Below are 27,328 nucleotides of genomic sequence, written 5' to 3'. Positions count from 1 at the left end.
TCCTTTACTTGACTCACACATCCATGTGGCCGAGTAATTAGTCTTAATTTTCCAAAACTTGAAAGTTCTCATTCATCATGCTATACAACTTGCATGATTCCAAGTTCCGGTCCAATTGAAACTTGGGTGATGAGAATCTTTCCTTATTTGGTAAATCTAGACATTACCACAAATGAAAGAATCAATTTCATATTTCCACTCTTGCTCTTAATGGAATCATATAAACAACAATTTTTCCTCAAAAGCCATTGTAAGGATATTTTAAAATAAATAAAATCAAAAAAATTTTCTTTTATTTTAAAACTTTGCGGAAAAACTTATCCTTACAATCCATATGAAAACTTGTTGTTATCTATTCCTAAGCAATATCTCATAACTCCTAAGAAGTTGCTCAAGAATCCGATCTTCAAACTATGCGATAGAAATCCATCTACGCGATCAGATTCAGCATATTCTTTCTTTAAGTTTCTTCACTTTTCTTTGATTCTTAAAACATCACCATGTGACCCAGTCACATCATGTATCAGGAATCTCAGAATAGAAACTTAACAGAGTTAGATAGTGGTCTTTACCTGAAGTAGAGTCAAACTTATTGACTTTAACCTCCTTAGGTAAATTTGGCAGCTTTGCAACCAATGCCCCTTTCTTTGGCAATATAAACATATGGACCCTTTGATAAAGGTGCACAGGACTATCACAGACTTAGTTTTTCTCTTTACCATTTGGTCAACCGAGTTGACTATGGCCGATCCCTTTCCATTGGGAAGAGAATGCTTTTCTGGATATCATGTGTCACTATTGTCAATGTCCATCAAGTTTTAAGGAAGTTGATCTTAACAAATAGATAAGATCATTAAGGGTCTTGTCATAGTCTGTTTCATAGGTGTCCCAAAGGAACTCACTATGTGACTCAGAAAGTGATTGAACCACCAACTTTCTCAAGACTTTGACACCCAACTCTCCCGGCTTGTCAATATGTGACTACATCTCCAAGATGTGTTCACACCTAGACCTTGCCTTGCCAATAGGGCTTGAGTGACCTTAAACTTTTCAAGAACTTGTGGGTTGGGGAGAATAATTGGAGGAGGTGAAAGAAGTATGATTTCCAAAGGACATCATCTTCATTTAGGAAACCTTGTTTCACTAGATTTGGGAAGATCATAGGTGTCTATTACAGACATCTTTTGGGAGATATTCAAGATAGTTGATTTAAAGTCCTTAATATGACACCCAATATGAAATATTAAGGCTAGGACCCAACAAACTATTTTATAACTTAGAAGAGGTATGCCGTAATCCAAGCTATAAAATATTTGAAGGTAGGTGAATGACGATTCACCAATTTCCACCAAGATAAACGAAATGAATTATTAGGTTTTAATTGGTTTTGAAACTCCTAGATCTTTGAGATTCATTGAACTTTTCAAAGGCATGTTTCAATCTCGAGTGTGCCCTTCAGGTTTTGTGACTGGGATGCCGAGGATCACAAAACAAGGTGTGAAGTAACCATGCAAATCACTTGGTACCCTTAATAAATTACCCCTCAATCGATGTGCCGGTTAACCACACACGCTCCATCGATACTATGATAAATATTAAGTCACCCTTTACCTACCTTGTTAAGTCCAAGTTAGTGTGCCGGTTAACCACACACGCTCCACTAACGACTTAGACAAAGTGTAAAGTGTAATTTCATGGGTTAGCACCTTATTCACATTTTTCCTAAGTAACTAAGATTGGGTATTATTAAGAGTTTAGTTACTTAGTATTATCATTAATACTTTTAATGAAGGGAGAATTCTAGTCCTGTCAAACCCGTTCGGCTAACGACCCTCCACCAGTCAAGCAAGCGGTGGGTGAGAGTGGACACCCATTAAGTTGCCATTTTATAGGCAACAACCTTATACCCACCTTATAGACCGGCTTCGTGAATGAGGCGTACTAGCGGTAAGACTGACTTTACTCTTATACATATATATATTATTAACTTATAATATTATAAAGTATAAGGGTTGAATTTTAACTTTTAAAATTCTAAGGGCTAACTTGGAATTAAAGTATTCATAAGTGAAAACTTTACAAATTCCAAAACTTGAGGGCAAGTTTTGAAACTATTCAAAACTAATTAATTCCATAACTTATGTGTTTAAAGTAGTTTTAATCCAAAAACTCTTCAAGTTCCATAACTTGAGGACAAGTTATGGAAGACTTTAAACTAATAAAAGAATTTACTTTTCTTTATTTTATAACTTATGGAATTAATTAAGGTTACACTTTTTATTTTATTTTATTTTATTTTATTAAATGAAGAGACTCTTGGTCCTCCATAACTTGAGGACAAGTTATGGAGTCATAAAACCATTTAATTAGAACTAGACTCTTCATTTTTGTAACCTTTGCCAATTTTTATGAGTTTTATGATTCTTAAATGTGACTTTTCATATAACTTGAGGACAAGTTACAAAAACACATTTTAGAATCAATTCTTAGATTAATTTGGATTAAAACCAACTATCACATAATTTTATTCATTAATCTAAATTCACTCATAAAACAAGGTAACACAAAAAACTTTTGGTGATCCATAACTTATTCTTAAGTTATGGAATCCTTTAAAACATTAACACCAAATTTTGTAACTCCAAAAAAACTTTGAATCAATTTTTTTTTTTAAAACCTTTTCATATCCATAACTTATGGAGGTTTCAAAAAATAAAACTCTTTAGATCAAACTTTTAAAACTAATAAAATAATCATATTATTTTATCTTTTATTAAATTTGACCTAATTCAACTCATAAAGCAAATTATTCAAATTTTACAAATAATTAGTTTTTCACAAGAACAAGTAATTATCTTAAAATTTGACAAACTTCATGTTTTTTTTCAACTTTGAAAATATAATATTTGCATCAATATAACAGAAAACAACCCGTGGCTCTGATACCACTGTTGGGTTTTGAGCATTCTAACACTTCCTAAGTGTACATGCAACCCTAAATACCTTGGATCTATGTTTTCTCTATTATACATGCAAATAAGAACATCCAAGGTATTATCCTAATCTAGCATACAAAAACTATGAATGTAACAAGATAGAATACATACCTCTTGATGTAGCTTGATGTCTTCAAGCTTTAAGAGCTTAGCCCCAATAGTGTGGAAGCCTCAAGTGGAATCACAAATCACCAAGACACCTTGGAATACTTTAGAGAATATGATTACTTGGTTCTCTCTAGTGAAATTGGCTAGCCCTTCTTTAGTGTATCCACACTAGTGCCAATTTCACCAACCAAAGACATCTTTATATAGTATGGAGGATTAGGGTTAAACCCTAACACCCATGACCTTTCATTTCCTAGGATCCATGGGTTAAACACTCCATGGACTATCCATGAAAGCTTAGCCCAACCTAAATGAACTTGGCCCATTCCATATATATAAGAGTCCATATTTAATTAGTTCCTTTTGATCACTTAATTAATTATAAATTAATTCTTGATCAATACTAATTAAATAATATGATTCCATATTAATATATTAGAACTTATAATATATTAATATTAATCATAAACATACTATTCTCAAAAGATTATCCATATAAATTGTGTCGGTGAAGTGCAACCCAAATGGACCATGCCGGGTCGGGTCAAGTACATACCAAATATAGTTATGGACTTAGACATTAATCCAACAGAGTTTTGGCAATAGGCCACGACGAAGCTGTAGCTAACCCAACTATAGTTGCTGGTACGTTCCTTCTCGATAATTCATACGCATGCATATTATTCGATAGTGGAGCGGAGAGAAGCTTCGTGAGTCAAAACTTTATTCATTTACTTAAACCTAAACCTAGCAAGTTAGAAAAATCATTCACTGTAGAGATGGCCAATGGAAAAACCGAAAACACAAATTGCATATACATGGACTGTACGTTAACATTAGACGGCCATTCTTTCCCAATCAATCTCATGCCGGTTCAAATTAAAAGTTTCGACGTCATAGTCGGCATGGATTGGTTGAGTCTTCTTCGCGCCGACATCATGTGCTTTGAGAAAGCAGTCCGTCTTAACCTCCCTAACAACGAAACATTAGTTATCTACGGCGACAAATCTAGTACAAACCTTCGCATCATCTCGTGCATCCAAGCTCGAAAGTGCTTGCGGAAGGACTGTCGAGCATTCCTAGCGCACATCGTCGATACAAGTCAAGAACTGAAGGACATCAAGAGCATCTCGGTAGTACGCGACTTTCCCGATATCTTTCCAGAAGAACTACCAGGATTACCACCGCAACGCCAAGTCGAGTTCAGAATCGACTTAATCCCAGGAGCTACCACAGTAGCGAAGTCGCCTTATCGTCTTGCACCAGCAGAGATGCAAGAACTTTCCAGTCAGCTTAATGAACTCCTTCACAAAGGATTCATAAGACCAAGTTTCTCACCTTGGGGAGCACCGGTCTTGTTTGTAAAGAAGAAAGACGGATCGTTCCGCATGTGCATCGACTACAGAGAGCTGAACAAACTTACTGTCAAGAACCGCTATCCTCTACCCCGTATTGACGACCTATTCGATCAACTTCAAGGGGCGAACTACTTCTCCAAAATAGACCTGCGATCCGGATATCACCAATTACGAGTTCTAGAGGGGGACATTCCAAAGACAGCCTTCCGAACTCATTATGGACACTACGAATTCGTGGTGATGCCGTTCGGATTAACCAATGCACCAGCAGTATTTATGGACCTAATGAATAGGGTATACCGCCCTTACTTGGATCAGTTCGTCATCGTCTTTATCGATGATATACTTATCTACTCTCGAAGTGAGGAAGAGCATAGTCAACACCTACGAAAAGTCCTAGAAACACGGCGAACGGAGAAACTCTATGCGAAGTTCTCTAAATGCGAATTTTGGATTCGAAGAGTCGAATTTTTAGGTCACGTTGTTAGCGAGGAAGGTATACACGTGGATCCCTCCAAAATTAAGGCTACTGAGAACTGGTCGGCACCAAAGACACCTACAGAAATTCGTCAATTTCTAGGTCTAGCTGGCTACTATCGCAGATTCATAAAGAACTTTTCGAGCATTGCGAAACCTCTTACTTCATTAACCCAGAAAGGTGTGGCCTTTGACTGGGAAGCGAAACAAGAGAAGGCATTCCAGACACTAAAGCAGGCCTTGTGCACCGCACCGATACTATCCCTCCCCGAAGGGATAGAAGACTTCGTAGTGTATTGCGATGCTTCAAATCAAGGACTTGGTTGTGTTCTTATGCAGAGAGGGAAGGTCATCGCTTATGCCTCCCGACAGCTTAAGACACACGAAGTGAACTATACGACACACGATCTCGAATTAGGAGCAGTGGTATTTGCTCTGAAGATCTGGAGGCACTACTTATACGGAACAAAGAGTACTATTTTCACCGATCATAAGAGCCTTCAACACATTTTCGATCAGAAGGAACTCAACATGCGCCAACGACAATGGGTCGAATTACTAAATGACTACGAATGCGAAATTCGTTATCATCCTGGCAAGGCCAACGTAGTAGCCGACGCCCTCAGTCGAAAGGAATACACTGGTCGGAGGGTCAAATCTCTGACCATAACTATCCATTCCCACTTATCCACACAAATTAAGGAAGCACAAATGGAAGCTTTGCAACCTGAAAATGTGGCGGGTGAATCCCTGCGAGGAATGGAGAAGAATTTAGAAGTCAAGGGTGGCGGAGCCTACTACCTCATGGACCGAATCTGGACCCCAAATCATGGTGGTTTCAGGAACGTAGTCATGACCGAGGCTCACAACTCAAGATATTCCGTTCACCCGGGTTCAGATAAAATGTATCTGGATCTTAAGAATCTGTACTGGTGGCCTAACATGAAAGCAGAAATTGCTACCTTCGTGAGTAAATGTCTTACTTGCGCTAAGGTTAAGGTCGAGTATCAGAAACCGTCAGGACTACTACAACAACCAGAGATACCGGAATGGAAATGGGAGCGGATTACTATGGACTTCATAACCAAGTTACCCAAGACAACAAGTGGACTCGATACCATATGGGTCATTGTCGACAGATTGACCAAATCCGCACATTTCCTACCCATCAAGGAGACTGACAAAATGGAGAAGCTTACAAGAACTTACTTAAGGGAAGTAGTGCGACTGCATGGTGTTCCGATATCCATTATCTCCGATCGAGATAGTAGATTCACTTCAAGATTCTGGCAGTCACTACAAAGTTCCCTGGGAACTAGGCTGGACATGAGTACAACCTACCACCCACAGACAGACGGACAAAGTGAGAGAACAATACAAACTTTAGAAGACATGCTGAGAGCCTGCGTGATTGACTTTGGAAAGGCATGGGATATTCATTTACCCCTTGTCGAATTTTCATACAACAATAGTTATCATACAAGCATAAAGGCTGCTCCGTTTGAAGCCCTCTATGGTCGAAAGTGCAGATCCCCTCTGTGCTGGACTGAAGTTGGCGATACCCAATTAGCTAGAGGAAGAGTTCCTGAAAGCACTCTCACCGGTCCAGAGATCATACGTGAAACAACAGAGAAGATCGTTCAGATTCGTGAACGATTGATAGCCACAAGAGACCGACAGAAAAGCTACACTGACCAAAGGAGGAAACCTTTGGAATTCCAGGTAGGAGACCACGTCTTATTAAAGGTCTCACCGTGGAAGGGTTTAATACGATTTGGAAAGCGTGGGAAGCTAAATCCAAGATACATAGGGCCTTTCGAGATTCTTGCCAGAATCGGCCCAATGGCTTACAAGCTTAACCTACCGCGCGAACTTAGTAACATCCATCCAACCTTCCACGTCTCAAACTTGAAAAAGTGTCTGTCCGACGAGACTCTTGTTATTCCACTCGACGAGATCGAGATCAACGAGAGCCTCAACTTTGTGGAAGAACCAGTAGAAATCATGGACCGAGAGGTCAAACAAACAAAACAAAGTCGCATAACCATCGTGAAGGTTCGCTGGAACGCCAAGCGGGGACCCGAATTCACATGGGAACGCGAAGATCAGATAAAACAAAAGTACCCTCATCTCTTTCATGTTCACTAGTATCTTTACTACTTTAAATTTCGGGACGAAATTCTCTCTAACGGGGGGATGATGTGACAACCTGATATTTCAACTCTTTGTAACGACCAAAATGGGTCAAGTATTGTAACCACTTCCGAATAATAAAAAGTTACTTTCATAATAAAATGTACAAATAAGTTCTACTTAATTTCCTTCTATGATTAAATGTCTTTGAACCATGATCGTACATGAAAAGAACGCCCAAATCCGACTTCATATAGCGAAGTTATGATATTTCCAATTTCGGCTTAGCAACAGACAGCTAAAAAACTCGAATCGGTAATCGAGCGACTTTTGGCCGGAATGACCTAAACGAGAATCGAAGGTCTCGACAATGGTATTCCAGCGGTAAAAAGTCTGGCAAAAACCGACATCAGATAAAGAAGTTATGAATTTTCTAAGAAATTCCTTAAACACGATGAATTTTTAATAAATAATAAAAATATAATTTTGGAATTTGCCGACGGAGTCTAAACGCAAGTTGTAGAGCGTAGTCTCACCTACGCGAGGATATAAAGACCATCGAAAACGGAGTTCGTATGAAGAAGATATGAATTTTTGAAGTTTATTAAATAAATAAATTATTTATTTAATTCAAAATTCGGATATTATCCGAAGGGGAGTCAGCATCCTCCTCCGAAGTACGCGCTGCGTACTCCTGTACGCCCCGCGTAACCGAGAGGATTGGCCTCTGATCGTCCACGTCGCACTATCCGAAGAGACCGACCCATCCGACCCGTCCGACCCGACGTCCCATCCGACCCGGCGTCCCATCCGACCCGCGTACCCAGCAACCCGTCCCATCCGAACCGAGGCAGTCGAGGCTTCGGTCATGCATGACATACGCGTACGCGCTGCGTACGAGCGTACGCCCCGCGTACCGAGGCAGACCAGCCTTACTATAAATAGGATGCGAGGGTTTCCAAAGAAAGGGTTCATTTCTCTTCTCTCTCTCAACTTTGCCTCGTTTTCCGTGTCCGTTCAAACCCGAAGCTCTGGTCTTTTTGGCTCAAGTCCCGAAGGTCGATTTTACTCCCGAGATTCCCGAGAATCCCGAGGAAAATCCGTTTCCCGAGACGAAACTCTGCCCGGTTTTCCATCTCGCTATCTCCAAAACTTTCAAGTGAGTTTCATACCCCTTAATCAACCTTTTTAATTATTCTAAATACTTTTATATGCTTTCAAGGGGGGGATTACAAGTAAAACACACGAGTATTATCATGTGTTACATAAAGAAACTCTTTTATATACTGTTATATATTCAAATCACATGCGATTTATAAACATTTAAAGGAACTTTTATATATATATATATATATATATATATATATATATATATAACATATGTCACAATAGCATTTTACCTTTTAAAATATAATGTTGTTGTAATGCATGTATAAACTAAACTGTTCTTAGATTTTTCTTGTCTATCCTAGACTCTACACCCAAAAATCTATACTTTCATAAACAAGTGATTCCTTTTCTCAATGTTTCTAAACAAACAAGACACGCTTTTTGGAAACTATAATAGGTATAGTTTTACGAAAAAATTTCTAACTCTTATGTACTAGAATCACATATTTCAAGAAGTTCACTTTCGTATACAAGAACAAACGTAACATTTTAACAAGTAGATCTGTTTTTATACCACGGATTTGTGAGACACTAACTTCATGTACATTCGAGTACACATTTCAAGTCCTGTATTATATACCAGAATCCCTTGGAGGGGGAGCATGGTGTTTGTGTATAGATCTATACGGGCTTGACAACCCGCGCCCTGACTGTTAGCTACAGTCCACCGTTTGGGGTGACAAACGTCATAACATTCCAACGCCTGAAGAACGTTGTGTATAGGCATTCAGAGTCAATAGTATGGTTATAAAACTCACAAGGGGTATTAAAAATGCATTGATTTACAAGGTTTTCAAACTCATTGGTTATTTTACATTTACATACATTTTGGAAACAAACATTGGTCTTGAGTGAAGGCTACTTTTATACTAGTAGAAAATATAGGATTTTCTAAACACAAACAAACAAAGATAAAACATTTCATTTCATTCAAACATTGTCACTTAAATACTTATGAAATTCACCAGCTTAAATGTTGATCTACTCTTTCAAAATTACTTGTATGTCCCAGGGATTCAGTAATTTCAGGTACTAATATGCTTTTGAAGAAGAGATGCTGCGGCGCCAGTTTAATCTCATATTTTGACATCATATTATAATTGGTTTTGAACATGTAACTTTTGACAAATGTAAACTTTCAATTATATATATGATGGTTGTATTGCTTTCTTTACTATGTATTCATTTGTTACGTTACCACATGAAGTCATCTGCCCCCGAACGTTTCCACCGTTCAGGTTTGGGGGTGTGACATATTTCAACCTGGTCACCCAAACATATATATATATATATATATATATATATATATATATATATATATATATATATATATATATGTCACATAGCAGCTAACATTCTGTAGAACCGAATAATAGGCCGACATTGGTGCCTTCGACCCATGAATACAATGAGGAGACTCACCTCATAGTCAGATGAGTAACTAAAAAGCATGCCGCTCCTAGATCAACTCTACTAGTCACCTTAATAATTTTAGTGACACAAACTCAACATAGATACCAAAATACCTAAAACGCCCCTAGGTCAAACCCTAGCCAAAATCCAGGTAAAAGACAACTGAATCAACCGAGTTGACTTAGTGAGTACACTGGCGTACTCCTCATGTACACAGGGCGTAGTACATGGTTGACCGAAATCGGGGAGCTAACCACGTACATGCAGCGTACCTCTTAGTACGCTCAACGTATGCGTCTTCTCTTCACTTAAACCATTAAATGCTTAATCCTTAAGCACTTACGTCTAAAACCCAGATCTAGGCTCAAAAAGATGTCCTTAACCATAAAGTTTCCAACTTTATGGTTTAGAATGGCTATTAAGACCTTAGCTCCAAAAACCCTAGCTTCTTTACCCATTAAGACAAACTAGCTCTTGCATGGAAACAAACTAATGACCAAGAACATATTTTTATGACTTAACAACCCTTAAAACCTTTGAAAGGATAACCCAAACGTCTGGGAGTACATCCTACTCACAAAGATTATGTTTGGGACAAAAAGGTGATAAATTTGGGCTAAAACTAGATCCTTAAGAAATATACATCAAGGTTGAAGCTTTTTACCTCCAAATGATGCACCAAGGGAAGTAGATGTTAGATCCAAGGCCTTGAGTGAAACACCACAACCTCAAGGTTCTTCCTTCTATTCCAAGGCTCCAAAATGACACCAAAAAGGGCTCTTCAAGCTTCACAATGCACTCACACACTTTAGGTTTTTGAAATGAGGAAGGGGGTTGAAGATAAGAGGTTACATGAAGTTATAAAGGTGCTTAAATAGGGCCTAAACCCTAAAAATTAAGGTTTGCACCCTGGTTGCGTACGCCCTGCATACCACCATATGCTTAGCGTACTAGCACGGAACCGAGCACGCCCAACGTACTAAGCTGGATCCGGAAATTACGAAAATTCCATTGGGAACTATTCTTGCAAACAAAATACAACCCAAGGGTTAAAAACGAATACCTGAAAATTATAGATGTTACAATAACACACGAGACCTATGGTTTAATGCTGTAGATTCTTTCATGTGTTGTAGATGCATGTAGTAGCTGTTATACAAGGGAATGTAGGAGCAAAAGAACATGGACTAGAAGTAGTTTTATTTCTTAGTACTCCCTTGTTACTTTAAATTATGTTTATGGTTTTATTGTAAACTAGAAATAGCCTTGGACGTAAAATGTTTTTGAGTTATAGAATTCTGTATTTTGTTAGAAACTTTGATAATCCATAAGGTAATTAGATGAGAAAAATCGGGTTATTACACGACCTTTCGTCATACTTGAACTGGAAAAATAATGTGGGGCTAAAGTCACATATTTTTAGTGTGGCCAGTTTGTACTAATATGTTAAAAAAACATTAAAAATGTATTTGAACAAAACGTCAAAAAAGTAAAAAACAATTATTTAAAAAAAAACGTCATAAAAGTAAACAAACAAAAAAAAATATTAAACAGTATATCCGAAAAAAAAAGTTAAAAAATATTCCAAACCATAAAAAATTTAGATAAATAAAATAAAATGTAAGTGAACAAAATGTAAAAAAAATTAAAGAATAATAATACTAATAATAATGAATAAACCAAATACTATTAACAAAAGAAAAAAAAAGACAAAATATACTAAAGAAAAAATACAAAAAAAATTAAGACAAAATTAAATATGTCATTTCACAGAGGGTATTTTGGTCATTTAACACCAACCTTCAACGATGTTAGTTAAAATGACCATTCATGTTCATTTGAAACATGAAAATAACCTATCATGTCTAAAATTCCTCAAAAGGGCATGTAGTTGTAGGGATGAGCAAAATGACCGAACCGGCCCGAACTGGAACCGACCCGGGAATCGGCTTCGGCCAAAATCAAGAACCGAACCGGCCCGACGGTTCTACCGGTTCCCGGATCCTACCGGTTCTTGTCGTGTCTTCAAATTTTGGAACTGTTCCTCGAGAAATAGCATCATACGGTTCCGGTTTTTGCCGGTTCTACCGGTTCTGGTGTAACGCCCGTAGATTAGGGCTAGTCAATTTAGAGACGATAAGCGTCAAAAATGACTTTTTGATAGAAGAGTATTTAGAATGAATAATCTTAACTAAGTTGTAGTATACGTTACAAGGATTCCGTACATATAAAGAACGCGAAATCCGAGTTATAACGAAAAAGTTATGGCATGTCGAAGTTTCGCGACAGAACCGACACGACACATCGCGACGTAAATAATGAATTTACGTTAGAGCGATATTTGGCCTTAGCGATCTAAATGAAAGTCGTAGAATACGTTAAACCGAGAGTGTGCATGAAAAGAACGTCTAAATCTGACTTCGTACGAGGAAGTTATGATTTTTTCTAAATTCCAGCTTAGTAGTATGCAGTCTGAAACTCGAACTTGAGATCGAGTGATTTTTGGTCAAAGCAATCTAAAATAATCGAAGATCTCGTTATTAGTAGTGCAATGATAAAAAGACAGACGAAAAACGGTCGTCAGATGAAGAAGTTATGAATTTATAACGGGGTTTTCCTGTCCCGACCTACTAAAATAATATAAAAAAAAACATAAAGTCACAATTAGCTGACGGTGTCTAAACGAAAGTTGTAGAGCATAGTATCACCTACGCGGAGATATAAAGAACGTCGAAAACGGAGTTCGTATGAGAAAAATATGAATTTTTTAAGTTTATTAAATAATTAAAATAATTAATTTAAATATAAAATCAGATAATATCGAAGGCATTGACGCGTCGGTCCTATCCACCCGGTACGCCCGGCGTACCTAGATGTACGCCCGGCGTACATGTCGATGGAGGATTACGCCCAGTGTAATTTGGGGTTACGCCTAGCGTAACTTGGGGTTTCAGCCCCTATAAATAGAACATAGGTGCTTCCGAGTTCTTTGCTCATTTTCTTCTTTTCTCTCTCGTTTTTGCATCGTTTTGCGTACAAGAAATACCCCGAAGCCCCGGTATTAATCCCGAGCCCCGAAGCGAGTCCCGAAGCCCCGAAGATCCCGAGAAGTAAAATTCCCAAGCCAAAGCTCTGCCCGCGAGAAACCCGGTTTTTGGAGAAAACATCCCGGTTTCGTCGGAAAAGATTATTCCAAGAGACGAGGCGTTGTCCAATCATCTTCTGATCATGTGAGTGTGTAGTTACTTTCTTCTAACACATAAATATGAAGTATTTGCTATGAAATACGTGCTATGTGTTATATATTGTTTGTTTATTTGAGATGGGTGTGGAATGGATGTTTTATACAGGTTTTTAATCATTTAAACTGTATATGTATTTTATATCTACAAATATGTTGGGTAGAACATGGGTAGATGAAATATTTGGTGACTATGAGATGTAGTGCCTATTGTATAAACTCTAGCGTCTATGCGACTTAGTGCCTATCGAGTAAACCTTGGTGACGATGTGACTTCGTGCATATCGAGTAAATCCTGACGACTATGCGACTTAGTGCCTATTGAGTAAACCCTGGCGACTATGCGACTTAGTGCCTATTGTATAAACCTTGGTGACTATGGAGTTAACGCCTATTGTATAAACCTTGGTGACTATGGAGTTAGCGCCTGTTAAGTGAACCTTGGTGACTATGGAGTTAGCGCCTATTGTATAAACCTTGGTGACTATGGAGTTAGCGCTTATTGTATAAACCTTTGGTGACTATGGAGTTAGCGCATGTTGAGTAAACCTTGGTGACTATGGAGTTAGCGCCTGATGGCTATGGATTTAGTATCTGATAGATAAACTTTGGCAGCAATGGACTTCGTGCCAATTCCTTAGGTAAATCCTTAGGAATGAATGAATGAAGGATAATTGGTTTTTAGGGTAAACCCTTAAGAAATAAAGAAGATAATGGGGATGGGTAATTGGGTTGATTTTTTGATGATTAAATATAATAATTATGTTATTGTGGGTTGAAAACCCTATATGCTCATCAGGCTCCCAAGCCTGACCCACTCAGTTTTCTTTGCATTACAGGTAATGACACAAAAGTATAAGTTGGTGGACTTTACGAGAGATTTTGGATTATAGATCAGTAGTTATAAATAACTGTTGTAAGGTATATTTTATATTGTTTATGTTTTTGGTCTGTAACGGAACATGACATCCCGAGATTTTGTTATTTAATGAAAATACATTTCTTTAAAGAAATGCTTTGATAAATTCTTATCATATTTTGTTTTGGGAACAAATTCCGCAACTATTTTAATCAAAGGATTACTCTGATTTTATAAAACAAAGCATAAACAAATCGGTCTTTTCTAGCCGTGAAATTGGGGATGTCACATCCGGTTATATCGGTCTCGGTTCCTACCGGTTCCCGATTCCAAAAATCCACGAAAATAACGTTCCGGTCCCAGCTCGACCCGGTTCCATCGGGTTCCGGTTCCGGTGCCGGTTCCGGTTCCGGCCGGTTCCCCGGTCCATATGCTCATCCCTATGTAGTTGTTTTTTTCGCAAACCATAAGGATTAAATATGTAATTTTGTCTAGAATATGCTTAAGTGGTTTTTAGGAGTTTTTATATTTTTCGAAGCTTGTAGTTTATTAACTTTTTTTTTCATTTTTTTTTTTTGTAAATTTACATATTTAAACGACGATGACTACTTTTTCTCAACACTTATATACAAATAAAAATTACAATTTCGCTTCCAACTTCAAGCTAGTAGCTTTCAACTTGCAACTTCTAGCTGTTAACTTGTTTTGACAAACACGTCAATTGTAACAAACAAGTTTTGAATGTGGTAAGGGTGAAAATGTACGTACACGTTTGATATTGAACTTTTGATAGTTTTCGGGAGTTTTTAGATTTTAATAAAAACTCGAAAAAAAACTTATTACTATATTTGACTCTTATTGTTTAGGCCTTTGGGCATATTGTATGATTCAGTAAGATTAAGTAAACACATGGTTAATTGTATTTTTTTATTGACGTTTTAATTGTGTTTGTCGTGTTTGTTTTATGTGTTTGTGTTCATAAAACAAACATGACATCATGTTTGTTTGGTTATGAAAGAATCATATTGTGTTAGCAAAATACATGAACAAAACAACTATTCCATTTGACACCTTAGCTGTCTTTCAATTTCAAAAGTGAGGAATTTGATCCCTCCCCTTCCTTTTTTATTTGTGAGTTAGATAATATGGACAACTAGACCTCTCCTATGGGTTCATGATACATCATTCTAAACTATTTTTTTAACAATTTTGATACAACTTTTAAATTTAATTATGAATTTTGTTATGTAATCTATTTTTATTTTACATCTTTCACGTGCTTTTAATTATTTTTACGAATTTGGTGTCCAAATCCTAATCTCAGTCCCTAAGTTTTAAATTTCTTTTTCTTTTCTTACGGTGAACCCAAATTATTTATTTATTTATTTTAGGAATTTTTTTATGCTAACTTACTTTTTTTAATATATTTTTGTCCTAAATATTATTTATTTTTACGACTTTAGTCCAATCTTTTTTAAATATTTTTCCCAACCTTTTTTCAAATATATATATATATATATATATATATATATATATATATATATATATATATATATATATATATATATATATATATATTAAACGTTTTGTTTTAAAAAAAAAAACTTTTTACTAATGTTTTCATTTCTTTATTACAACTTCGCTTTTTATAAAATTACATTATAATTTTAAATTTTAGTTCGTTTTAGATTTTTTTGCCTAACTTACTTTTATATATTTTGTTTTGTAAGATTTCATATTTTACAAAAAAAATTATAAATATTTTTTTACATCTTTGTTTATACATGTTTTAAGATTTTTTTCCCAGTTTTTATAACTTCTTTTTATGAAATCGTCTAAACTTTTTTAATTAATTTTGGATTAATCTAAAGGAAGACCTTATATTTTTTGTTTTTTTCTAGATTAAATCTCAAATTTATTTTTTGCCTGAAAAAACCTTTTATTTTTCATTTTTTTTTCTAAAAAGCCCTTAACTTTGTAGATTTTTTTTTTCCGAAAAAAACCCTCAACCTTTTAAATGCTTCCGAATAAACCGTTAACTTTTTAGTTTTTTCTCCAAAAAATCCTCACATTTTGCAACTTTTTTTTTGGAAATAATGAATAAAAGAGCAAGATTGGAAAAAAATAAAAAAAATAAAAAAAATAAAAGGTCTTTTTCAAACAAAAAGTATTGAGGTTTAATCTGGAGAAAATACAAAATATAGTCCTTTCTGACATATATTTACAAATTTATTTTTTATGAGTTGATTTAAAAAATATTTTTTACATAATTATATATATATATATATATATATATATATATATATATATATATATATATATATACTAGCCGTTTACCCGCGCAAAGCGGCGGACGACAAATAGTTTGTTTCGACAATTAATTTATTTTCGATGGAGAGTGATTATTTTTCAATTCATTCATTAGTTTGTTTTAGTAAACATGTCATATTAAAAATAAAGAAAATTCATGAAATGACCAAATTATAGGGTGTTGAGTATTTATTTGGATGAAAAAAGATCTAGTCAAAATCTTGGAATAGAAGATTTATAGGAGTTTGTTTAAATTTTAATATTATTTTATTAGTGATTAGTTGTACAATTAGCTTAATGATTTGGACGTCTTAAAAAAATATTATTATTTTATTCAATCTATTTTTAGAAATAGTGAGATTTATTTTATAAGATAGTAAAGATATATATATATATATATATATATATATATATATATATATATATATATATATAAAATAATGCACAACCTAGCATAATATATAACAAAAATGAAAAAATATATCAAGAGAAAAATTACATAAATGGTTCGTGTGATTTTTCGAATACATAAGTGTCATTCTTAATTATTTTTTATACATAAATGGTCATTCGTGGTTTCAAATTCTTGCATAGTTGATCCCTCACCGATATGAGTTAACTTATTTTCCATTTCTATGTTGTTTTTTTCTTTATTTTTTTATTCTAAATTTAACTAAAAACTAATCAAATGAAACCCTACTAGTTTTAATTAAGAAAAAAAATAATAAACTAAATTTTTTATTCGTTTTTTCTCTTATCTTCTCATTTCTCTTTCTCTCCCCAATTAAAGAACATGCATAGAGAAATCAACCCCTCGTGTTTTTTTTCTCACCATGAAACAAAGAAAAATAATGAACATTGGTAAACGCATTTCAAGAGTACATCTGAATTGATATTTTTCCAGTTTTCCATTTTTGGATAGCATTAAGAAAGAAACTAATGATTTTTTTTTCAACGAGGTTAAACCATTTAACCAATCAAAATTGCAATTTTTTTCAGTTTGCCATAATCAACATTTGTAAATGCCGTTTCGGAGAGCATAAAAAACAAAGACAAACAAAAAATATGAGACACGGTTCAATAATCAACATTTGTAAATATGGATCAAACCTAAAAGACATTAAAATTCTCAACTAGTCATCTACCTGAAGAAAACCCTCACCCTAGATCGTCTGCCTAAGAAAAAACTGTCTCAAAATAAAAATCAAACCCTAAAACAATTCATTTGCATAAAATCGATGGTTGCTTCAACTTCTTTGCTTCGACCTCAATCTCCATTGGGTTATCTCTAGTGGTGGGCAGTGGGTAACAGGATGAGATGGTTTGTGGTGGTTGTCAATTATGGGAAAAAAATAAGGGGATATAAGTTTTTACATGGTTGTAGGCAGCGATCATGGTTCTAACAAGCGCGCCATGGCGCACCTCAAGGCGTGCCATGACGCAAGGCGTGATGTAGCCGTTACGAAAACATTTAAGGCGGATTTGTTAAGCGTGACGCCCAAATAACGGGTCAAGGCGTGCCTTATCGCGTTATGACGCGAGTTTTTTTCAAGGCGCGGGTTTTTTCGACTTTTGTTTTTTGTTTTTTTTGTCGGGCCTAAAATAATTGAGTTTTTGTTAACTTTTTTATATTAAATATTAATATAACACTTCTAAAAACTTCATATATTTGATACAATTCAATAATTATATGATTTATCTCTTTTAATGTATATAAAATAGTCACGCCTTGAAAAACGTCATGGCTCACCAAGGCTTGACATAACTTAACTTTGACCTCGCCACCAAGTCACGCATTGTGTTTTTTAGAACCTTAGAAACGATTAATTGATGGAAGACGTGGTCTTTGGTAGTTTGTATTTGTGTGGTCCGAGTAATAGAGGGATGAATGAGGAACATGGAGCGACATGATATGGACGAAAGACAAATGAATGACAACGCTTAGATATATCATTGATGGTATTAGGGGTGTAAGAGGGTTTTTATGAAACATAAGTGAAAGACAGAATGGGGAGAGAGAAGCGGAGACAAAGAAGTAGAGGCAAGCCGGATTTTCAAATTCAAGTGTAAGAGTTAGCCAAAAAAATGTGACCGCTCCTATATATGGGTGATATTTTTTTAAAACTAATTTTTAGTTAAAAGGAAATGTAAAAAAAATAAAAGGTAGAGACGAAAACTGCAATCTAAATAACCCCATGGACCATTAGTATAACAACAAGAAGTTAAGAACGAAAAATTACAAATCCTAAAAAGCAAAGAGTAATTTTGTCAAAAATTAATACAAAACCTAAAAAGGTAAGAAAGTGACAAAAGTATTGAAAATCACCACCAAAAATATAACAAAAGATCCCTTCCAATTAATCTCTCCTCAAACCTTAACATGCAGTTCACCATATGATTCCGTGACAGGCAATCACCATTTGACACGCAATCATACCCCACGCCTCTGTCTCCCACTACATCCACACAGTCCCGTCGCTTTATCAGACTCCGGTGATTAAGACAGAAGTAGTGGCGGTCGAGGAGAGAGAAATGTACGAAACACCTTCACCTATATAAAAGGGGGACAGAAAACATAGTGAGAAAAAGTTAGAGCGACATATATACGTGTGTGTAGAGAGAGTAGAAAGCAGGACGTGCTGTGACTTTGCGGTTTTTGCAGAAAGACTGAGGAACTTGCCGTTGTTGAAGAAACCCTAGTTTTGAACTTTTTATTTTGCCTCACGAGTAAGCTTTTGATTAATTTGTTTTGTTTCGATGTGTGGATGAATCGGCTTTGTGTGGTTTCGATCTATACTAAGTTCATCCTGAGGGTTGTTGTGAATTAGAGATAACTTGTAGAAGAACGATATCAGTTATGGTTGATGATTTTTCTTTAGTCTTAATCATAAAATCTGTTTTGTTGAAATAGAACACTCTGAAGTTCAACGGAGGCTGTATGATGAATACGACCTTCGTATTTTATTCCCCTACTACGTCGTGCCTTATGATTAGAGAGCCTTTTATAGAATTTTGAAATGTTGCTCATCTGTTTGAGATATTGCGTCAATTTGAGCTTAATCGGACCTATTTTTGATAAACTCTCCTTTTTATTGTCGTAATTGGAGTTTGTTTGGGAAATTAAGAAATCAGGGAAGTGGATTGTATGATTCAGCTGTTGTGAGGTTGTACATGACTACATTCTGCTATATTTTGCAGTTCTTGACTTGAAATGCCTTTTTTTTTGCAGAATACTGTATGCAAAAATGCAATGTTCTTGAAATTGTGAAAGTTTGCACAAAGATATTCCATTGAAGACACTGATGTTATAAATTAGAGATTAGAAGGTGTTGATTTTTGGAATCGATTCATTATTCATAAGTTTTTGTGGTTATAACCAAGATTTGCACTGGAGTGGTTGGGGGTGCCTGCAGTAGGAGCCATGTCATCCTTAAGTCGGGAATTAGTTTTCCTAATCCTGCAATTCCTGGATGAGGAAAAGTTCAAAGAAACTGTCCACAAGTGAGTGTATTTCTCTATAGGGTTAAATGCAAGAAATAGCAATATGTTTTTGTATATCTGTCTATTACAATATTACACTTCCAAAAATTTACCTAATTATATCAATGTTGTTCAAGTACAAAGCAATTTCACTGCTACAATTGGGTAGATTTTTCAAAGTACAATGCCCTAATAAGAGAGAAAGTAAATATATAATGATGTTATTAAAGGAAATGAAAGTAAGATGCTTTAATAATCAAATAAATGGAAATTCATTGCTGTTTCTTGCATTCATCTCATTTTCTATATTGTATTAACTTTCTTATGTATGTTTATAGATTGGAACAAGAATCTGCTTTTTTCTTCAATATGAAATATTTTGAGGAACAAGTTCAAGCTGGTGAATGGGATGAGGTTGAGAAATATCTATGTGGGTTTACAAAGGTTGAAGATAATCGTTACTCAATGAAGATATTCTTTGAAATAAGGAAACAAAAGTACCTTGAAGCTCTTGATAGGCAAGAGCCTAATATTTATTATATTTATATCTCACACCATTTTACTCTTTTTATTGACATTTTAGTTGCTAATATCAGGAATGACAGAGCAAAAGCTGTTGAAATTCTTGTAAAAGATTTGAAGGTCTTTTCGACTTTTAATGAAGAGCTCTTCAAAGAGATCACACAGCTACTAACTCTTGATAATTTTAGGTATTGTTATGAACATTGACTATGGAGTTTTGTAAGTGTTAGTTTTACTTTTTAGTTGACACTATTGCTTTTGTGATGTTTATTTAGGCAGAATGAGCAGCTTTCAAAGTATGGGGATACCAAATCAGCAAGAAGCATTATGTTGGTTGAACTGAAAAAGCTTATAGAAGCAAATCCTTTGTTTAGAGAGAAGCTAACTCTTCCTGTATTTAAAGCTTCAAGATTGCGTACATTGATAAATCAAAGGTCCTGAGCCCTCTGCATTCTTAAATATTGTTACTTTGTGTTACCATTTGTGGGCCCCTTTTCTTCATTGTGTGTTTTTTTTGTTATCAAATCAAATTGGTCTTTCTTTTAGTATAAAAAATAAAAGGTGTACTTAACAAATGGTTACTCTTAGGAGCTGTTTTATCTTTTTACTCCATTAAGTCTATGGATAAAGTTTTGTATATATAAGAACTGTTTCTTTTCTAGACTAAATAACCATTTTACCCTTACATTCCAAAAAACAAATTTCACATTAGTCATCAGTTATAACATGAGCGGAGTTGGGAGGAAAAGAGAAGAAAGAAAAATAGTTAACTTCTTAGTGTCTTAACACACTAACTCATGTTTTTTTTTTGGCTTAACTCATTAAGTCATTCTATCTAGATTAAGTCAAAAGGAAACAAACCCTTAGGCCCATTAACATGAACACCATTCTTTCTCTAATTTCTCTTGTTTTTTCATACACTGTTCTTACTTATAAGCTTTCTTCTACACTCTTCTTTTTCAGTCTTAATTGGCAACATCAACTTTGCAAGAATCCACGCCCTAATCCTGATATCAAAACTCTTTTTATCGATCACACATGTGCTTCCAACAATGGAGGTAGAGCACCTCCCCCTACCAACAGTTCTCTTTCTGGACCTGTTCCTAAAGCTGGAGTATATCCTCCAATTGGAGCACATGGTGTAAGTGTAATTAAAAATTTAAATTTAAGATCCTGTCTTAAATCATAATGTTAACATTTATATAATCTACAATAAATTAAGAGTCAAGACATACTTCTTCTATACAGCCTTTTCAGCCTGTTGTTTCTCCTTCTGCTGGATGGATGGCAACTGCTAATCTTTCCATGCCTCAACCTGGTGTTCAAGCTGGACCTCCTGGCCTTGTGCAGCAGCAGCAGCCTCCAGTTACAGGTGTGGTTTGAATTTTGTTTCAGATTTTATTTTAATTATTGTTATAAATTAAATTGGATAAAAGTTGATGTTTTGATTTATATGTGCAGCTGCATTCCTGAAGCATCCACGGACTCCTCCAGGTGGTGGTCCTGGATTGGAATATCAAATGGCTGAATCAGAGCACTTAATGAAACGTGCACGTGTGGGCCCATCTGATGAGGTATGCATTGCATATCAGCCATTAAACTTTGATGGTGCCATTGTTTTAGGGTTAGAAAGTTTCTTTTTTGGTCCTTATTTCAAGGTTTCATTTTGGTTTTGGTCCTTCACACTTGCACTTTGAGTTGGAGTTCTTTAAACCTTGTAAAATGAATCACTTTGTGCTTGCTCTTATGTTTTTTATAAGCTGTTATTAACAAATATAAATGTAAGGGTAAAATGGTCATTTTTTTCTTCATGTTTTGTCCTTATTTTGATGTTTCATTTTGGTCTTGGTCCTTCACACTCGCACTTTGAGTTGTTAAACCTTGTAAAATGATCGCTTTGTGCTTACTCTTATATGTTTTTTATAAGCTGTTATTAACAAATATAAATGTAAGGGTAAAATGGTCATTTTTTTCTTCATGTTTTGTCCTTATTTTGAGGTTTCATTTCGGTTTTGGTCCTCCACACTCGCACTCTGAGTTGAAGTCCTTTTAACCTTGTAAAATGATCACTTTGTGCTTACTCTTGTATGTTTTTTATAAACTGTTATTAACAAATATAAATGTAAGGGTGAAATGGTCATTTTACATGGGTCTAACGGACTTCAACTCACCGGATGAGAGAGAGGAGCAAAACTGAAATAAGACGTTGAAATAGGGACCAAAAATGTAAAAAAAAAGATCCCTTTTTGGAGCTAAACCAAACAAAATCACTAACCAAAGGGGCCAAATTTGCAGTTTACTCTAGTTATAAAAGTAGGGGCAAAATGGTCATTTTACAAGGGTTTGTAAAATGACCATTTTACAAAACCAAATTACTGAAACGAGACTCGAAATAGGGACCAAAAATGAAGAAAAAAGAATTTTCTTTTTTTGTTTAATCTTTGTTATAATTCCTTCAGAACTGACATTATCTAATATATGTTGAATAGGTGTCCTTTTCTGGTTCAACTCATCCTCCGAATTCATACTCACTGGATGATCTTCCAAAAACTGTGGTTCGGTTACTTAACCAGGGTTCAAATGTCATGTCAATGGACTTCCATCCTCAACAACAAACTATTCTCTTAGGTTAATTAATCCTCAGTCTATTTGCTTCAATCCCTAACAATTTCTCAAATTGATTTAATCTTCTGTATCCTCCTTCCTTTAAAAAAAGAGGTAATGAGATTGTTCATGGCTTTCAGCTGGAACAAATGTTGGTGAAATAAGCATTTGGGAGATTGGAACTCGAGAAAGAATGGTGCATAAACCCTTCAAGGTTTGGGATTTATCTGCTTGTTCAATGCCTTTTCAGGTAAGCTTCTATTGCTTATTCTTTCATTTTTTAAATATTTTGTAAATTGGCTTAACTTTAACATGAATCATGGTCAAATTCATGTCTAGACAACTTTGGTAAAGGATGCAGCAGTATCTGTTAACCGTTGCATATGGGGACCAGATGGATCAATACTCGGTATAATTTATAAAATTTGTAAATTAACTTTTAATAATTTTGTGTGAGTGTATTGATTTTTAAATTTCCTACCATAGGTGTTGCCTTTTCCAAGCACATTGTTCAGATATATACATACAACCAATCAGGGGAATTAAGACAACATTTGGAAGTAAACCCAATCCTCCATCTTTTTGTTTTTCTTTCTTTCTCTTTTGATTCCTAAATTTTTTTTATGAATCTTTCACATTACAGATAGATGCCCATGTTGGTGGTGTAAATGATATTGCTTTTGCTCAACCCAATAAGCAAATGTGTATTGTCACATGTGGCGATGACAAGACAATTAAGGTACACAAATTTTATCAAGAAATATATATTTTTTTCTTTTTCTTTTCACTCATATAACAAGCTCTTACATATTTTGTAATAGGTATGGGATGCTGTAGGTGGAAGGAGGTTATATATGTTTGAAGGTCATGAGGCTCCTGTTTATTCTGTATGTCCTCACTCTAAAGAACAAATACAGGCAAGTTTCCTTTTGTGCTTTTCTAATTTTTAATTTTTTTAGGAGATTTAACGAATAATGAATGTTACATAAAGCATTGATTTTGCCCTTGTTTTGTGTAGTTTATATTCTCAACAGCGATTGATGGGAAAATCAAAGCATGGCTGTATGATTGTTTGGGGTCAAGGGTAGATTATGATGCCCCTGGTCTTTGGTGCACAACAATGGCATATAGCACTGATGGAACTAGGTTATATACTTAACTTAAATATACATAAGATTAAAATATTTAATTATATGAGTTTATGAGTGACACATGATATTGTTTCAGATTGTTTTCTTGTGGAACAAGTAAAGAAGGTGAAGCCCATTTAGTTGAGTGGAATGAGAGTGAAGGAGCCATCAAGAGGGAATATTCTGGTTTCAAAAAGCGTTCTATGGGAGTTGTACAATTTGACACAACAAAAAACCGTTTTCTAGCTGCTGGAGATGAGTTTCAGATTAAGTTTTGGGACATGGATAATAATGATATGCTAACAGCCACTGGTCCAAATAATGGTTTACCTGTAAGCATACAATTCCACTTCCATTTCACTAACACCATATTTTATGATCCTTTAGTCCCCATTTGTACAAAAGACGTAAATGCCCTCTTACTTGTTTAAACTGTTTCAGGCAAGGCCTAGATTAAGATTTAACAAGGAAGGGTCATTACTGGCAGTCTCCACAAGTGACAATGGATTTATAATATTGGCAAATAATGATGGGCAGCGCATGGTAAGGATGCTGGAGAGTCAAGCATATGAGCGGACCCGGGCACTTTCTGATTCAGTCAAAGTAATTTTCTTGACCTTATTTATCTAATATTTAGTATTCAATATTTTTCTCATGAATATCTAATACCCCTCCCCTTTGCAGCCTTCAATCACTGGCCCATTAGGTCCGATCCCTAACGCGTCTTCATCTATGGTAACTGCTATAGAACGTGATAGAATGCAAACTCCATTATCCATTGGAAATCTTGTAAGTTATTACTTTATTATTCCCTTTTATTTTTAACTGTTTGTTTTATTTATGGTTAACTTACATTCCATTGTATTTGAAATTTTGAACATTGCAGGCTAATGCTGAAAGCAGTAAAGTTGTGGATATTAAACCAAGAATTGTGGAGGGTGGTGACAAAGCTACAAGCTGGAAGCTCCCTGATATAGTTGATTCCTCTCACCTTAAAGCCCTAAGGTTGCCTGATCCAACAGCTGCCAGCAAGGTTTGTTCTGAAACTTGTTATGTTTCTTAATTCTTTGTAGAATTTTTTCAAGTTATCAATTGTTATCTGTAGTTCCAATTGTGTTTGTTTGTTAGCGTTAGATATTTAACCTAGAACTGGTGCTTTAGGTTATGAGGCTGATCTATACAAATTCTGGGTTATCTTTGCTTGCACTTGCTTCAAATGCCATTCATAAGCTCTGGAAATGGCAACGAAGTGAACGCAATCCATCTGGGAAGGTATGTGGGCCCCACCCCACCCCATCAACATTTATCAAGACTTAACATATTTCTGCATTTACTGAGTTCTGTACACATTCAGTCGACTGCATCTATTGTCCCACAACTATGGCAACCAACAAATGGAGCTCTCATGTCTAATGATGTGAATGAGAGTAAATCTGCTGAAGAATCTGCAGCATGCATTGCTTTGTCAAAGAATGATTCTTATGTCATGTCTGCCTCTGGTGGGAAAGTCTCCCTTTTCAACATGATGACTTTTAAGGTATGTCTCCAAGAAATAGCAATGTACTTTCATTTCTTCTTGTACAACATTGTACTTAGAAAAACCACTCAACTATATCAATGTCATTCAAATACAAAAGCATATTTTTAAAGTACAATGTCATAATAAGAAAAAAAAGTTAAATGTATCAAAAGACAGTTTACTGAGGTGGCTAAACTGACTGACTGACTGCAGGTCATGACAACTTTCATGCCCCCACCACCTGCTGCCACCTACTTGGCTTTTCATCCTCAAGACAACAATATCATTGCTATAGGAATGGAGGATTCCACCATTCAAATTTACAATGTTAGAGTTGATGAGGTAATTCTTCTTGCTTTTAGTGGCAAGCTTCACAACTTCTAATCCGGTTATTATCTTACATTCTTAACCCTGATGGTTTTTAATAGGTCAAAATGAAGCTGAAAGGTCACCAGAAACCAATTACAGGACTTGCTTTTTCACAGACTTTAAATGCACTCGTTTCATCTGGAGCTGATGCTCAGGCAAGTGGTGATTAAAATTAGAGTTCAAATCTCTGTTTTCGTGTTTGTTAGATAACATGCAGTCTAAAATAATACTGAGTTAATTTATTTATTTATTATTATTTTGAATTGATTGCAGCTATGTATCTGGAATATTAATGGATGGGAGAAGAGGAAATCAAGAAACATACAGTCGCCACCTGGCCATCCATCCTCACTTGTTGGAGAAACCAAAGTTCAATTCCATAATGATCAACGCCATCTCCTTGTTGTACATGAAAGCCAAATCGCTATTTATGACCACCAACTCGAATGCTTGAAATTGGTATATATTCAGAATATCCTTTTTGATTTTAAGATTCCATGGGTAATTGTGAGAATTCACATGTTCAATTTCTATTTATTTACAGTGGTCTCCAAGGGAATCTCTTTCTGCTGCAATTTCAAGTGCGATATACTCATGCGATGGCTTGCTATTATACACTGGATTTTCCGATGGTGCTGTTGGAGTTTTTGATGCAGACAATTTAAGGCTTCGATGTCGTATAGCACCTTCCGCCTACATATCCTCTTCAATTTCCAGGTATTTCTCTATAAACATTATAAAATGAATAAACTGCGATTTGTTAATTTATAACCTAATTTTGGCAGCAGCAATAGCACGGCGTATCCAGCAGTGATTGCATCACATCCGTCGGATCCAAACCAATTTGCTCTGGGAATGAGCGATGGATCTGTCCACGTCATCGAGCCAGCCGATGCAGATCCAAAGTGGGGTGGATCAACGTCTCAGGATAATAATGCGGCTTTACCTTTACCATTACCATCTTCTAATCCTTCAAATTCTGCTTTGAATAGTCAACCATCAGAAACACCCTCCAGATAAGCACGGTACATAACATAACATAATAGTTTTTTATTTTCATTTGTTTTATGATGGGGTTTAGACTCGATAGACACGTCTCAAGGGTTTGTGTAGTATTGTAAATTTTAGATTATAGTTTTGCTTTTTCTTGATAGAGAGATATATGAGGCAGTGTATTACCTCAATGGTTTCAATCAGGCTTATTTTATCAATGATCTTTCTCTTAGTTGATGTTTTTTTCTGGACTTAATGAACTTAATGGGACGAAAAACGAAATCATGAAACCTATATATGATTGTTTTTTTTTTTTTTTTTTTTTTTTAATTAATGTTGAAAGAATGACTTAATAAAAATAATATATGGTGTGCTTCTTTAACAATTTGCACTTGTGGTGCCCGATCAATGTGGCCTATTGTTGATCAGTTCAAATCCAACATGCTTCAATCTTCTGTTTACAAGTGAATGTATGTAAAATGTAATCGGTGCATAATTGCTACTGCGGAATTTGGTAACATTAATTGTTATTCTATGGAATATATTTTTAACAACTTTAATGATACCAAATAAGTCGGTTGAATTTGAAATGTTAACTCTTTTGCACCGATTAAAATGAAGAAAAATACAGCCTTCAATGAACATA

General features: G+C 35.3%; 1 protein-coding gene across 2 annotated transcripts; it reads left to right on the top strand.

Annotated features, from left to right (window-relative positions):
* The first annotated feature begins 18,634 nt into the window (after window positions 1–18,634).
* LOC145053138 (protein TOPLESS-RELATED PROTEIN 2-like) lies at window positions 18,635–26,914 on the top strand. 2 transcript variants are annotated; one of them, XM_079001151.1, is made up of 26 exons: window positions 18,635–18,792; window positions 19,295–19,566; window positions 19,884–20,063; window positions 20,142–20,255; window positions 20,343–20,501; window positions 21,031–21,208; window positions 21,316–21,439; window positions 21,529–21,641; window positions 22,557–22,695; window positions 22,812–22,921; window positions 23,011–23,080; window positions 23,158–23,231; window positions 23,315–23,410; window positions 23,493–23,588; window positions 23,690–23,817; window positions 23,899–24,133; window positions 24,243–24,404; window positions 24,486–24,590; window positions 24,688–24,834; window positions 24,963–25,073; window positions 25,156–25,338; window positions 25,534–25,662; window positions 25,749–25,844; window positions 25,963–26,148; window positions 26,234–26,406; window positions 26,478–26,914. In XM_079001151.1, the coding sequence occupies exons 2-26, from the start codon at window positions 19,487–19,489 to the stop codon at window positions 26,707–26,709; spliced, it is 3,420 nt and encodes a 1,139-aa protein (XP_078857277.1). In that variant the 5' UTR covers window positions 18,635–18,792; window positions 19,295–19,486; the 3' UTR covers window positions 26,710–26,914. The 2 variants fall into 2 exon arrangements, with proteins under 2 accessions (XP_078857277.1, XP_078857276.1); XM_079001150.1 differs by having other exon boundaries at window positions 26,475–26,914.
* Window positions 26,915–27,328: the final 414 nt, after the last annotated feature.

This window comes from Lactuca serriola, chromosome 5, assembly GCF_051521515.1.
Source record: "Lactuca serriola cultivar US96UC23 chromosome 5, Lser_US96UC23_V15, whole genome shotgun sequence".
Classification (NCBI taxonomy): domain Eukaryota; kingdom Viridiplantae; phylum Streptophyta; class Magnoliopsida; order Asterales; family Asteraceae; genus Lactuca; species Lactuca serriola.
Note: the sequence above shows the minus strand (reverse complement) of the source record. Positions and strands in the feature narration are given on the sequence as shown.